Source organism: Drosophila ficusphila, unplaced genomic scaffold (assembly GCF_018152265.1).
Source record: "Drosophila ficusphila isolate 14025-0441.05 unplaced genomic scaffold, ASM1815226v1 contig_791, whole genome shotgun sequence".
In the NCBI taxonomy this organism is placed as follows: Eukaryota; Metazoa; Arthropoda; class Insecta; order Diptera; family Drosophilidae; genus Drosophila; species Drosophila ficusphila.
The window spans coordinates 17,754,662-17,770,355 of NW_025064737.1; the positions used below are offsets into that span (position 1 = coordinate 17,754,662).

Below are 15,694 nucleotides of genomic sequence, written 5' to 3' on the forward strand. Positions count from 1 at the left end.
GTCTAAATGGAGGCTATGATCACGTTTCTGAAGTCTGCCGGTATAAAACTGCAATAGTCACGGAAATTGTGGACTAAAATACACTTGGAGAAAATCTTAGGACTTAAATCCTTCAGCAAATGAATGGGATAAGAGTAAAATATATGCGGTAATGTTTATAAATATGTTTTTTGTTATTGACTAGATAAAGTTAACCAATATATTATATTATTATAAATCCTCACCAAGTTTCTTGCAGTGTCCTTAGCCTGATAATCTAGCAGTAGCTTTAAGCCATAAACTATTGCAACCGCTAGCTGCAAAGTGCGGCCGCTCGAATGAAATTCGAGCATGATTAAAAGGCAAAGTAAACTCAAAACTCCACTTGAGATTTTTATGACAAGAGCATGAATCCGTGTGCAATTGTAAGTGCGCCATATAATTTACAGATAATTATTATAATTACAGGTTATTTTCAGTTAACATGTTTGCAGTGGCTGTTGTTCTTGTTGCTGCTCGACTGGCCTCACGGTGTGAACTGTTGTTGCCGGCCAATTAGTTGGCTTTTTCGAGTTCCGAATATATATTTGTGCAATAATAATTAAGTTGTTTTATGCGACTCGATTCCATTTTTGTTCACTAATTAGTTTGCTTAAGATTAGTTTAATGAGTAAGTACGTCCAGTACGTAGTTCAACCAAAACAAAATTCTTAGGCAATAAACTCTTTAAAGCAAACGACTTAGGCAACGAACTTCATCCGAACGAAAGACTTAGGCAACGAACTCGAGCCTACAAACGATTCCATTCTGCGGGAGATAGTAAAAAATCTAATCGGTCGCAATGTTTAGTACCGTTTGTCGGGAACAAGATAGAAATGGTTTTTATGCGATGCTAGAAGTGATAAGAATAACATCCAAAATTTTACGACATGGGATTCCGTACCTTTGGACGAATTTCATTCAACTTAATTAGGGAAAAGTTTCGAGTACCTGAGTCATCTCCCTCGCTCATAACTCGTTGGCCAATTATGCGTTATGGCCGAAACCGAAAACTGAAACTGAAAATACTGTATCTCTCTCTTGGCCGTTGGTCGTAAATAAATTTGCCAGTTCGGAAAGCCCCAAGTGAGCATAAGGAAAACAATCTATGGGCAGGGCCGAACAGGACAGGAAAGAGTCTGGTCCGTTTGGGTTGGCCGAGTTGGCTGACTTGGCTGAGTTGGCTGGGTTGTGGGCTTGGAGCGCGATAAAAATCGCTGGCAATTTGTTAAATTTAACGATTTCGAACCGCCAGCTAACGAAAACTGTGCCGAAAGTTGGCCACTCGCCCCCGAAACCAGCCCCTCCCTCGACTTCGACTGTTTTATGGCCAAATAAATAATTAAAATGATGTGTGGTGTTAAGTGCCGCCACGTCGAAATGTCCGGCGGAGAAGAACCACCGCAAGCACCACTACCACAACCACCACAACCACCACGATATCTGAACCACACGCAGTCTGACCAGAGCATTTCGTTCGAAAATTTGTCATAAATTTATCGCTTTCGCGACCGGGTTCACTAAACCTCCAACTTGGACACGTACTTTGTCGCAGTCCGAGCTTAATTGCTTGTCATGTGGCACACATTTCTGCCGCAAATTGGTCGCCAGATATGCGACCATCTGGGACGTGACCCTCGGCACGCGGACCACACAGCGTTCAAGTTCTAAGTTTGCCAAAAAGGTAACGATATTCCATTTTGACCAGCCTAATTTGGTTTTAGATCCCGCAAGCAAAATGTTTCTTTAGGATTGCTTGGGAATTTAAATGCTCTAAAAAACTGTATTGCATATTTCCCTTTAAAAAATTAGCAAAAGATATATTTAGATATATAGATATATATTTATATATACATATATATATTTAGATATATTTATACAAATAATTTTAAAAAGTTTGCAGATGGTAGATTCATTTGGTTCTCAGGTTTATATACTAACAGCTTTTTAAATTCCCTCTATTCTAACCAAATACCTTTCATTTGCTAAACAGTAAAAGGTAAAGACACACATTTCATAAACTATTTTACGCCCTTTTTAAGAGCCGGTTCAGCCTTCTGGAACAGAAAAAAACCCCAAAACGGGCCTCATTAAAGGCGGCTACTATACAAACCGAGTTGGAATCAGAACGAGGTTCTGAGTTCAGTTTAATTTCGGTTTTTAATGAAGTAATATGCTGTATGAGTGCTCGACTTCTTGCGCACAAAATGTCACTTATCGCAGCTTCTTGTCTTTGGAGATCTACTTTTTATGGGTGTACGCAATCGTAAAAGACAAGAACCTCATAAAAGGAAACCTAAACCTAATCTTAACTGATCTTGAACGGCGTTTATCAAAAACGAGAAAATTGGGAAAGGGAAATTTAAGTAGCAAGTGTTTCATCTTGATCTTTCTTAGTAAATGCTGTCAGAAGAAATTTTCAAGTTCTAAGATTTTTGGGAAATCTGGTTTATTGGGAGTAAGTTAGCAATGGGATGTTTGTGTTTGAGGAAGTCCGCCTCCTTTCCATCAGTGCCACATGATGTAATGCAAACCCTCAAGAAAGAAACTACACGTGAGTGGTGAACGAGTTCTAAACATTTTATACTATAATATGGATTTTCTAACACCCAGTGAGTCGCAGCCAGATAAAATATCTGTATATTAGGTTCACGCAGTTTTCAGGAGGAGGCAAAGATTCTCCGGGACAGCTGTACAAGTATAATTTCTACTCGGGACTGCTGCATTTAAATCCCCTACTGCCCACCATTTTAAACTCCATGTTTGGGGACAAAATTACAATCAGCTTCTATGATTTTGCACTATTCTTGAGCACCTTTCAGGCGCACTCGCTTAAAGACAGTAAAGAGCTTAAGAACGCAACTAAGAAAAGAAAGTTAGACTGTAAGATTTCAAGATTTACTATTTTTTATTGAAAAGATTTAATAATCATTCAAGATTTAACAAACACTTCACCTTCAGTGCTCTTTAATATGTATGATCACAATAAAGATGGTCGGATCACAAGATATGATTTGGTTATCGTTGTGCACAAGCTGTTCTCACATCTCTTGGATCATGTGCAGATAATGAGAGTTGTGGACACCATGATGAGGGAAATGGATCAGTCCGACATGAATTATATTCAATACGAGGACTTTTGCAAGGCGCTGGAGGCCTTTGACATGACTGAAAAGATGGTAACCTGGATACCGGAATTCCATGGTAGAACTCACAATGATTTACACTAAATTTTAATTGTACACGTGCAAATTTATTGATTCATTTTGCAAAATACAAGTATATACCAAAAGGTGTACAATTCAGCTTTTAAAGTTGAAGCACTTGCAAAACTGGCTTCAAAAGAGCCAGTGCATTAGCTAATCCAGGACTGAGAGTTGCCAGTGAACTTAGATCTTCAGGAGAAAGCTTTGAAAGTGCGGTAGATAAATTTGACACGAGGGCGGTGTTCAAACAAGTAACTCCACTGCTTAGTCCTCCTGTGCCAGTTAAGGAAGATGTCAAGGGACTCAAAACAGAATCTTCAGATTGCGCCAAGTGCAACATCTATAAATAGAAAAAGAATTATTTTTATTGGGATAGTGATTTTAGAAATATAATTAAATGAAGCTTACAGCAATGATCATGACGATCAATCCTTTCTTTGAAGTTCCCAACATCTTGCAAGTTGTTTTAACACAATGAATATTAACTGAATCCCGAGTGCTTATATAGTAAAATTCTTAAGCTTAACCCAACACGTTTTAAACTCAAAGATAGTGTATATCGAAGCAATACAGAACGTGAGAACGTGAGGTTTTATTATGTTCAATCGTGTGTTACCTAACGGAATCCCATCAATTTGCGACTGTCGAATGCCGAATTTTATGACTCTATTAGGGCGAATTTCAAACGTAGCAGGGAAATGAGGTAAGCCAACAAGATGCCAACCGAAAGCTCATAAACTTTACTACCTTGACTCCAGCTGATTGTCCATATACGCGGGATCGGCCTCTATATAGTCATCGTCGTTATATTCCCTTTGTGCCGATCTTGCAGGCGCGTTGAAGGAATTCCGTACGACTGCCTGTTGTATTTTTCGCTTAGCAACATAAATAACATTTTATTGGCAATTTGGCCGGGAAATTAATGTGCATACAGTTGGCAACTTTGGTAATTTATGCAAATAAAACGATCGTAAATTTGGCATTAAAACGCTTATTAAATGATCGTTTATTAACCCTCCGTTCGCAAGGGATCCGTTGCGGTTTGGTTCGGTTAATTTTCCCAAAATGGATAAGACCCTCGCTGGTGCAACAAGGTTGCGATTTGTAGCACTTGCATAAATTAAGTGATTAACAGAATTGTTCCTAAATGTTGGCAGCTACTTACAAGATTGATATAATTTACGACTCGGCCCCGGCAAAATTTCAGTGTGTGTCTATAACTTCTGGGAAAGCGCAACTTCGACGGCCAGCGATATCTCCTTTTCCCCCATATTGTTTAATGTATTAGCTGGCGCATTGTGTGTTAATTTGACATTCCTTGGGAATGGGATGCGGATCGGGATTGCGAATGGGATTGGGAATGGGAATCGAAATGGTCAGCTTCAACACTCTGGCGAACGACAAACGAGGCTTGTTGCTGTCAAAAGCAAGAATTATAACCATATAAAATCAGTCGGCATGGCCACTGATTCTGTTGCTGCTGACCTGTCCCGGTCTTTATCCACATCCCACGTCCCCTGCTCTCCTGGCCTCTCATCATCATCGTCAGCCCCATCATCATCGTCTCGGACAGGATTAGCAAAATTAATGCGGCAAGCTGGATGCTGAGAATCCCGAGCTGTCAGCGCTTCGAGTCTTCACTTTATCAAAAACCGTTGACGGCAAGAGGAACGGGGTAAGCCAGTCTAAAGATGAGGAAACTTTTTATAAAGTATTGAATTAAACAATAAAACATATATATATATAAAATATCTTTAAAAAGGAATTATTCTTTTACCATTTGTATAATTGTTTTCAATACAAGTTTAGCTTGTAATTTACCAACATTTGTTCCCTCAAAAGCTCCCAGAATAACCCCACTGAATTGATCCATTGGCTTACATATTTTTGGAATAATAATCCCCCAAAATCATCGCATTAATCAATGATCGAACTGAAACGACAAAGCTCATTTCATTCATTCGAACCCTTGTCAAAGGTGACATTGTTGCTCAGTATTTTGGCTCTCCTTTTTATGATCTTTCTCTGGTCACAAAAAACACAAATATTGATTGATATCCCCAACGGTTCAGAAAATATTTTAAAAGCGCTCAGCGATTGGCAAAGTGTCTGTACACAGTGTTATTTTGTCTTTTTGTCCCTTAGAGCGTTGATTCAGTCATAGGCCCCAAGGAGGAAGTGAAACTCGAATTCATTCATGGACGAAATGAATTAATAGTGCTCAAATTCATTCAGGGAGCATTCTTTGTTCAATCTGCCCACAGGCGAAGGCCCTAGAGCGAGATAATGATGGCTTAATAATTGAAATTTATCAACATAAATTAGGCAAATCGTCTTTAAGTCGAAATGCCACATTAATTACAGGGCCTTTGAATAGCCATTTGAATTGGTCGATACAAATGGTCTATAATAAGATGTCATGCACCATAAAAAATAAGACTCAGAAAGTATGATAGTAAAACCAATTTTTTTAATGTTATTTTATACTTTTTATAGGTTAATCTTTGTTATTAAATTTATAGAGTACTTTTATGTAAAATTTATGAGTAAATTTCTTTCCGTGCAATTGAAATGCATCTAAGCCACGGACTGGTTAAATAAACCATTCCAATGACAGAGAGCTGAGGCCCATAAATTTGGACAGCAATTTACAGCGATCAATTCATAAATTTATTAATGAATTAAGTTATAAGGTAATTTCGCGGCATCCTCGCCTCGTCGGCTCCTCGTTCCCAGCGAGCGAAATGCAATCTGCTCAAAACAAAATGATGATCGCTGATGATCGTTGGCCATATATCAACGGCGGACACGGCCTCCGCCGCCCGGCGACCTAATCGAATGTTGTGGGCCCAACGACGACGAGCCGGTCCGCCGATTCTCGGAACTGGCCAAAAGGGAAGGCCAAAGCACAGGAGGAGAGAAATTTAAATGAAGCTGTGGCAGGAATGCAAAGGAAAAAACAAGATGGTCAGCCGAAGGGGGAGAGGGGAGGAGGTTCGGCTTAGTTCTATGCCCCGGACATGATTAGCAAACACGACTGGGTCCATAATCGTTATCAATGCCGCACCATCGTCAACAACAGCAACACCATCAGCGTGCAACGGCAACAACTTTTGCATTTCTTGTTTATAAATTGGAATTTAAAATTAATTAAGTTGTCGTTTTGCGCTTTTATCCAATTTATAACTAATATGACACCGATTATACGAAATATGTTCGCTAATTAACGAACAAACACCGCAACTCTCCAGACACCCCCTCCATTTCCATTTCCATTTCCCTCCCTCGCATCCTCCCCTTGCATCCTATATCCTCCGATCTGGCTAAGTAACCAAAGTCCAGGCAGACAGTCAGGCAACATTCAATGTCGCCTTTGGGGCTTCTCTTGTTGGTTTTAATACCCTTCGAAAGGTGTTTTTTATTGCCAACAGAAGATGGTCAATATAACGTTGTGTGATCGGTTGCTATAAAGTTGCTCTATTTCTTTCCTTAAATAATCATTTTTTTACAAACAAGTATTTCACATAAGAATTTTAATAAACATAGTTATACTTACTTTCCTCAATAAACATTTTTATTTAAATAACGTGCTTAGTATTGATTTTTTTCATGTTTTTTCTTTCTAGGTTAGAATTTTATTTACCACGCAATATACATATATTTTTAAATAAATCTGAAAGAGTATTTTATACTCCGGTTATAAAGGTCTGCCTTCCTTTCTTGTTAGTGTTCCCGCTGATTTTAGTTGCTCTGGCCGCTGCGTTGTTGTTGTTTGCTTCTTAGGCCACTACTGCTGATGATGATGCTCTTTTGCTTTTCGCAGGCAGTTGGATCGTGTCCGCGTGCTCGTAATCTGCTCGCTGAAGACGCGTTGTAAATTGTCTGACAAAGCTTATTTTATTAATTTAAGCCATAAACGCTGGCCTCTTCGGATGCCTGGCAGCAGCTCCTCTTTGGCTTCACCTTTGCATACCCCCGGTGTCCCGAGCTCCGATCTTCCCGATTTCTCTCCCCAAAAGCGCTTCAGGTTCGGAATCAGTTCCATACCCGGCACCAATTTATTGCCATCGTAAAAAGCCGTTTTGCGTTTTAATAAGCCATGTTCGGCTCTTTCGTTTCGGTTGTTAACAGAAGGCGTCGACCATTTCTCTGTCTTTGGTTATTTTTCAGTCTTCTGCATTCTTCGGGCATAACTGGGAAATTGGACTTGTGTTGTGGTGTCCAGCGAATCGAAAGTGTCAAGAAATTGGCCAATTGAGTGACACTGGTTTATGGAGCAGCAGAGTAAACTTGAGGGACTTTAATGGCAGGAAATTTTCAAGGAATTTATGAGCTAATTAAGAAGTAATTTCAAAACGATGTTTGTTTTTTCATTTCTGACTTAAATTAAATGCACAACGTTTTTGGTAAAATCATATTTATTGCTAACTAATGGTAGCATTTATATTTGTTATATTGTTTTTAACTAACAAAATCAACCTTAGTAAGTTTTTCAATAAATTCTTTGAGCCATTTAAAATGCACCTGTTCCAATCTACTACAGATAAATGACTTTTCCAATAAGGAAAACAACTTTCCTAGTCTGCAAAGCAAACATTCAAACTGACCCCAACTCGACCCCCACAATCCCACTTAATCACTAGTGTGGGTTGCCAAGGATTGGGGAAAGGAGAGGTCCACTCCCACCGCCAGAATACAGCACATAATAAAAATAAATATGTCAAAATTAAGTAAGCAGCAACAATTTCCAAAGAGATAAGAAACGCACACGAGAAGTAATAAAAGTTCGAGGGGCGAACATGAAGAGCCCTTTGCTGGCCATAAAACAAGGCGTTGAAATCAGTAAAAAATTGGCAAGAACCAACTGAGATTCTGCTGAGCAAACAACTTGGCCAGCCCATCAGATGCCAGCCAAAGTCCAACCGTAGGTCCTGCTGCCCATCCTCATCCACCATCCACCATCCTCATCCCATCCTCATCCCATCCTCATCCCATCCTCATCCCATCCTCATCCTCATTTTGGAGCACGGCCACATCCATGGGCGATGGGCATGAAAATCGTTTACAAATAAATCAGAAAGCGATAAATAAGGATTTTGTCTCGTAATAACTCAGCGGGAGCCATTTAACATGCAATCATAACGAATCGATGCTGAACGCTTTAGCAGACGGACAGAATCCAGAGTTCCGAACTCGCAGCCCATCTCCAGATGCACGCGAATTGTTTGCACTTAGAGAAACGGATGTTCATCTTATATATTAGTGATAATTATTTACCAAAAAAGGTGTGTGTGAAAAAGAAAACACAATGGTGATAAGTAAATCATTTCTGAATAGAATCTTTAAAGAAAGACTTAGTTTTCATAGTTAATTTCTTATGAATATATGAATTTCTATATGTTTTTTGATCAGTGCCTTGAATGTCGAATGGAATCGGAATCTGGATCGCAGTATGGCAACACGCTTTCACACCAGGCAGTCGCCAAGTGGCCAAGTGGCTGGGACTTTTGACCAGAACGGCAAGTGGCAAGTGTGTATCGAATTGTTGTTGACTTGCTGCAGTTGTCGCTGCTTTTTTTTTCATATTTTGTTTGCTGGTTGTTGTTCTTGCACGCTTGGGGCATGGAAATAAAGTTGCCAGCAGTACGGGGAACACGGTCCGCTCGATTCTCAACTCCTCGGGAAGAAGAAGTAGTTAGCACAATGACAGGGGCGTTGGTGAGTGACGTTTTTTATGCCTGCCCCCATAACAAAACAAGGCTCTACATGCACTCGACTGCACTTCATAATTCGCACCGAGCCCAACAACAATGCTGCTTAATTATGTTGTAAAACAATCTGGCGAGCCGTCACTTCGGAGGAGCAGGTCCTTTCGCGACTCCCACTACCGCTGCCACCTCCACTGGCCAATAACTCAGCCAGCCATCGGGGGAAGTAATTAAAATTACAAAAGCCCAGCGTTGACGTTGAGGCCTTTTGCCATAAAATGGCTGCCAGACACGCAGGGCGTATACGTGATTCCCATGACTAATTGCCAGAACTGTGTCACAGGAAACGAGCCGAGCCGAGCCGCTGGCTCCTCCGCCCGATGGCTCCACTCCGGGATGCCGGCTTATGGGGTCAGGCACGCAGGTCTTATCGCGATGCAGTTGCAGTTGCAGTTAGCTGCGGCTAACAAGAAATTAAATTCCATTAAGCCCGCTCAGAAAGGCGCACACTGGTTGCAGAGCACTTGTTGAAGGATTAAATAACAAGGGACTTTGGGAACACAAATTGTCATTACAAAAAATTATAACAACACAGTAGTTTTTTAATAAATAATAAATATGTTTTCTTAATTCTTATGTCTAGATAAAAGTCAGTTATTTTCTAGGTAACTGCCATAACTGCTTCACCCCAAAGAACTCTAATTTTTTGTAGCCAAACATTTTATTTTACCTTCTAACCACGGTGCTGAGCTCTCCCGACGCCCGACTAATGAAGAGGTGGTAATTTATGTGAACATCTTCACCTGTTCCTAGACACGTTTTAATATGCCAGCCAGGAGAGTCATGAATGAGGCGAACTGCCGGGATCTGAATGAAGATGTGGCAGTGGACTCTGCGGACTCAGGGCTCGGCAACCTGCCTCGGTGGCTGTCTAGTTAGCCGGGCCGACTAACTTGGCCGCCGAGTGCAGGATTAATTAATTGCCGCTGCCTCGTCAGCAGAGCGGCCGACATGACGTATACGTGACATTTGAGATATGTTCAGCCGCTTAATGTGCGACATTTTGTTTGTTTTGCAGCCGGGGCCGCCGTTTTCTGCTCCTCCGCTAACAACTTTCGACAATCATCAGTAGCTGCTTTGCATATTTGTGCATATTTGAGCCTGGCAGTCGGCCGCATAATGATGCAGCAGTTGCAGCGTTTTCAAATGACTTGCGTAAATTTATCGTAAATGCCATCAGCTGAAGCCGAGCTTAGCTCCTCCGTGGATATTCGTCAGTCTGTCACTCAGTCATTCAGTCAGTCAGTCACCCGGTCGGTCAGTTCGTCAGCCCCTCTGAGATGGCCAATTGTGCGCGGTTGCCAGGGCTACTAATCCTCGTTAATCCCTTCAACTGCCTGGCTGCACTGGAAGAAATATGAATGTTGTTTGTGTAGATCCCAAATATTACTAAAAACTCTTGGTTAAAAAAAAAGTATTAATATTAAAAATATTTATATTATTTTTAGCTTTTATACATTTTTAACAATTAAGTTTACCTGAAACTTGATTAAAGGCACTGACAAAAGTGTTCTATAATGCATGAAAAGTTTTTTTTAATTATATTTTAAAATATGAATTTTGGTTTTTGTATGATCTGTTTATTTTCGATTCGAGATTGTATATTTTAAATAAAAACCTTTTTTCACTTGAAAAAAATATTATTGATCTCAAATCAGTTATAAACTCTCCAAGTGTTCTTGTAGCTGCACATAAATTTGGCCCTGATTGCGGTCTTTGTTGCAGCAGGCTGTTTCTGCAGCTCCGTTCGAACGATATGGTAATGAAATGCAGGCCGAGAACCAAGCGATTCCCTAGCTGGCCAACTCTTCTATGGACTCGGCGTGTTAACGGTCCATGTCGTTTGACACATTTAATTGGAAGTCAATTGGCCGGGCTGGGAGTGATTGCTGAGGTGGCAATTGGGGCTGCCACAAAGGTGTTGTAGTGCCGGGGTACCTGGCAAATGCAAAACCAGTTAATCACTGATTCGATCAAGGAAGTCGATGCGACTATCATATTAACATATTTGAATTGCAAATGGTAAGGAAATTGCATCTTCAAATCACTTCGTTGAGGGAATCGAAAATCAATAACAAAAATCGACTTGATTATAAAATTAGTTTGTAATTTGATAGTGCTAGATCATTAACAAATGTTTTACTGGTATAAATTGCAAACCTCTTGCCTGGTGCAATTACCGATACAATAAATTTTTAGCATTCTGTGCGATGGAAAAATGTTAAAATCGAAGTGCCCACAAAACACCCAAAGGACACAAAAGACGGCGGCAAACGGCGCTCCAGTCGCCGAAAGAAACGGAGACAAAGACACACATTTGCGACATTCAATGGGGCTGAAGGCCAGGAGTTGGGAGCCCGGCTCCGTGGCTCTGGCTCATTGTCATGCCGGCTTATTGATTGGAATACAATGGATCCTTAAAGTGTGCTTACAAGCGCCGTAACTCAAACAAATTGCAGCGCCCAAACGCCTGACTCAAATGGACGGCGGCAACAGCAACAAAAACAGCAACACGGCAGCAACGTCAGCAAAAGCAACTACAACAACAACAACAGCAACAAAAGCAACAAAAGCAACAGCCACATCAACAAACAACAAAATCCAAGAGACAACGACACTGATCAACAGGCGCGGCGACGTGGATGCGTCGAATATTCGAACAGGGACAGTGGCGGTGGAGAGGAGAGAGTGGAAAGTGGGGAGGGGAGAGTAGAGAGGGGAAGTAGAGAGGTTAGAGAGGAGAGGAGAGAGGGGAGAGAGAAGAAGGGGGAGCAGCCGGGGAATGCGTTTTACATGATGCCAACACGACAGGACAGGAGCGGCCAGTCAGCCAGGCTTAACAAGATAAGCCCAAGACTCACGGAACAGTGATACAAAATTAACACAAAAAAGGTTGGCATGTAAATATTTAAATTCATAAAAAAGTTATTGCTTAAGCAAATTTATTTTGATCAAGGCTTAAGGAATTTTAGGATTGCTTGCTACCTTCCACGTTAATAATATTTTCTGACATTTCTTAACAGTATGCCAATTAATCTATTTTTTACAATTTAATAAAAATATTATAAGAAACTTATTCACAAATATTGATTTTAAGAATACATAAACAAGTGCAATACAACGACTTAATTCCTTACCAATCATTTTGTTTGTAGTTCTGTAGTTCCCGAACCACTGTGCCATAGTGGAGTGATTGTTTGGTGCGGCGGCCGCCTCCTGGCCTCCTTAAATTATTCCAAGCTCGCCTCGGAAAGCCACACGGCCACAGACAAGAGGCGCTACTGACGCGCTTATGTTAAATTTACCAAACAACCGATTTGTATGCAATTTTGCGATCGCGAAGACTCCGAGGGAGGTGGGGCGCGATCCGGCTGAAATCCAAATCCCAGCGAGACATCATGACGGCGCGGATTTGCAGGGTCGGTGGCCAGGTCCCAGCTCCTCCGCCAGATCCCCATTCCCCCTCCCCAATCCCCCAGAGCTCCACAATCCAGTGCCAGTTGCAATGCCATTGTCTGAGTCTGCGACGCCGTCGCGAAGTCTAGTTTATTGGCGCGACTTTGTATTTGCATTCGAAAAGTTTCTTTTCCTCTGCTCTTTTGTCCAGCTTTGTTTTTGTTTGCTGCTGTTGGCTGCACGTGATGTATGCGACGTGAGCCGCCCCGCTGGACAGGCTAGTTTACACTGAAAGAAAAAGGAGCACGGCCTTATAAGAACTACATGGATAGCAGATAGCAAATTTGAGAAATCAAACATTTAAGTACATATCATCAAGTATGAGTTTGTAATTTAAATACATCCTTTGAATCAAGTTAATCCTTATTATAAAAGGGATATTTTAATTTAATTTTTTTCAGTGAACATTGCATGCCCGCTCGGCCACACAATTGCCATAAGTTTGGGCCGCTCTGCAATTATTTGCGGAATTCCTTTTGGAATATATATTGACTCGGAGTGGAGTGCCCGGCCAGACTGACCAACTCGGCCAGGAGACACTCCTCGGAGCATGTCTTCTCCAAAAGGCGGACTCCCGACTCCCGACTTCGAGTGGCTCTGACAGCCCAAACAAGGAAGCTCGGCCAGCAATCGTAAATGCTGCTCGTGTTGCTGTTGTCGCTCTTTTGACTGCGACTGTGACTTTGACCGCGTCCCTGGATCGGAATCTGAATGCAACTCTGGCGTTTCTGGTTTCTGGACTGGCATCCACTTTATTCTCCTGCTAATTTGTCAGGAAATTTGCTGCCCAACGCAGTTCTGCATTCCCAGATATTCAAATAAATCCGAATATTATGAAACTGCAAATGCTTAATATTTTCAATAACCGTTTTCAGTTATTACCTCTCAATTTATATTAATTAAATTACAAATAAATTGCAATCTTTTGCAGAGCAAGGTATATCTTTATTACGTTTGAGAACCTTTTACCTTTAATATAAAGCTGCTCATTAAAAATAATCATCCAGTTGGCATTTAAGCTAACAAGCTGTCAGCCAACAATCTCGAGGCAAAACAATCGCAGATCAAGCCACTCATAATTCCGCCAACCAGTCGATTCAATCATACACACAAGATGGCCAATTCGAGGCAAAACCCAGCATTACCACCCATTGCCAGAGCCAATCTTTGAGTACGGAAAGCTAACAAAGCCCCGCACCCACATACTACATACTACGTATAGAGTATATCCACCGGTGGGTATGTTCTGGCCACCTACTTATAAGGCGAGTTGCACAACTGCCCCAAGTGTCAAATTAGACAAACAGCGGAGCCAATGCAAACTCGGAAACCCGCAAAAGCCAAGCTGAACCGAACTGGAATCAAATCAAATCAAATGCTCGTTGCAAATTGCATTGCGCTCACTCGCTGTCGGGCTGCTAATTTTCTGCGAATCGCGCTCTTGTCGAATCAAAATCCCCCCGAGAAGGATCGAAGATATATAGTGGCTCGGTTGGGGTTAGTTCGCCGGTGGATTTGCATGTGGGTGGTCAGCAAATTGCCAGAACGTGAGCACAATTTTTAAATTAACGGCCAAAAAGTGGTTAGAACGGCAGCAGCAACGGTTCAGAATGGCCAACAACGGGGGAGTGGAGGAGGTGGAGCCTCCGAGGCACATTCCTCGCACAAAACTGTTGCAATTAATTGCATAAAAGTTCTAAATTGTCAGCCAGCCCCTGCACCACCCGCAACCACCTACTCTTGGGCAAACTTTGCAACTGCAACCGCAAAGCGCCGCATTATCGACGAGGGCGCATCGCACAGTGGTCAAAAATCTGATTAAATGTTTGAGAGTTCTATGGTTTTAAAATTACCAAAGTAGAAAAAAATATTCTGCATATAAAACATACTATTATAGACTAATTATCAAGAAAAAACCTTTAGAAAAATCATAAATATGCTTAACATTTATACAAAATTTTATAGATTTAGAAATAATTTTGGTATTTGCATTAGTTTTTGTTACATTTTTATTATTATTTGTAGAAGGTACATCCTCTTTATAATAATATTGTGTATAAGATATTAGTGACCACTGTGCAGTGCTGGAGTTTTGGTCGTCACGGTCGTGCCTTTCGGTTCGAAACGTGATCGATAGACGGACTACCACTGGCAGTCCGTCGAGAACTGCAAATTGGCATCTCGCCGTTTGCTGTTGCCAAATGTTTGGCCTTAGTCAAATTATGTTCTTTGGCCCGTTTGATAATGAAACTGCAAATTGAAGTTGGTTGGGCTTTTGGCTGCGGGACTCTGCGACTCTGGGACTCTGTGGCCCCTCAAATTGTTTGCTCACACCGTCCCGGAGCCACGCTAATGATTACGTGTTATCGTGTTGTAATTTTACACAGGGCCCTAATGATGACTCTCGCATCGGATCGGATGGGATAAGATGGTATGGGATCAGATCGGATAGGTTGGGATAGGGAGATCTTTCCTGCCTGCCCCCACATTCACATCCATCTCCATCTGCGAACGATCGTATGGATCGGATCGAATCGAATCGAATCGATCTGGCTCCGGGTTAGACACTAACTGGGCTCATCATGGAGCGTTAACAAGCTCATTTTTCTAAACTTGACGTGCTGAGTCCACCAACCATCCAACTAGAGGTCCACTTAGGCAAAAGATCTTCGCAGATTATCGGACGCATCGACTGGGCCAATTTACTTGGCCACTTTCGGACGTTCCCAACGGTGGGATCATAAATTGTTTGTAATGGCATTGAGCGCGTTATGTCCTGGCACTTGGCCAAAAGCGATATATAATCGTTTTGATACATGAAACATGTTGAATATGTAAATACAACAAATGGATATAAAAATATTAAAAACATTATATTATTATTTATAAATTTTGTGAGAATTGTTGTCATGCAGAAAGTTTGTTGTTGTTTGTTAAAGTTTCTTTTTGTGATAATAAATGGTAATTTAATTGAAATCCACATTTTGAAATCCATTTCACTTCAACCCAAAAAGTATGCAAAAGTAAGTAAGGCGATTCCAATCGGATTTTATGGTGTGTTCAGATTGGAATCGATGCAACCATTACTATTATGAAGACCAACACCCACGACAAATTAAGACGGTCTGGCATAACCAGCTTTGATTGCATATGGGCCACGATAGTAAACAGAAATTCATTGAATGCCAAGCCAAAGACAAAACGTTTTCCAGCTAAATCAGATGGGGAAAAAGAGGGAGAGGAGTC

General features: G+C 41.2%; 1 protein-coding gene across 1 annotated transcript; it reads left to right on the forward strand.

The window, feature by feature from the left end:
• The first annotated feature begins 2,412 nt into the window (after positions 1-2,412).
• Positions 2,413-3,319, forward strand: LOC108091893 (calcineurin B homologous protein 1). The gene is made up of 3 exons (XM_017191277.2): positions 2,413-2,572; positions 2,632-2,901; positions 2,980-3,319. Exons 1-3 carry the CDS (start codon positions 2,488-2,490, stop codon positions 3,246-3,248), a joined length of 624 nt encoding a protein of 207 aa, XP_017046766.1. The 5' UTR covers positions 2,413-2,487; the 3' UTR covers positions 3,249-3,319.
• The last annotated feature ends 12,375 nt before the right edge of the window (positions 3,320-15,694 follow it).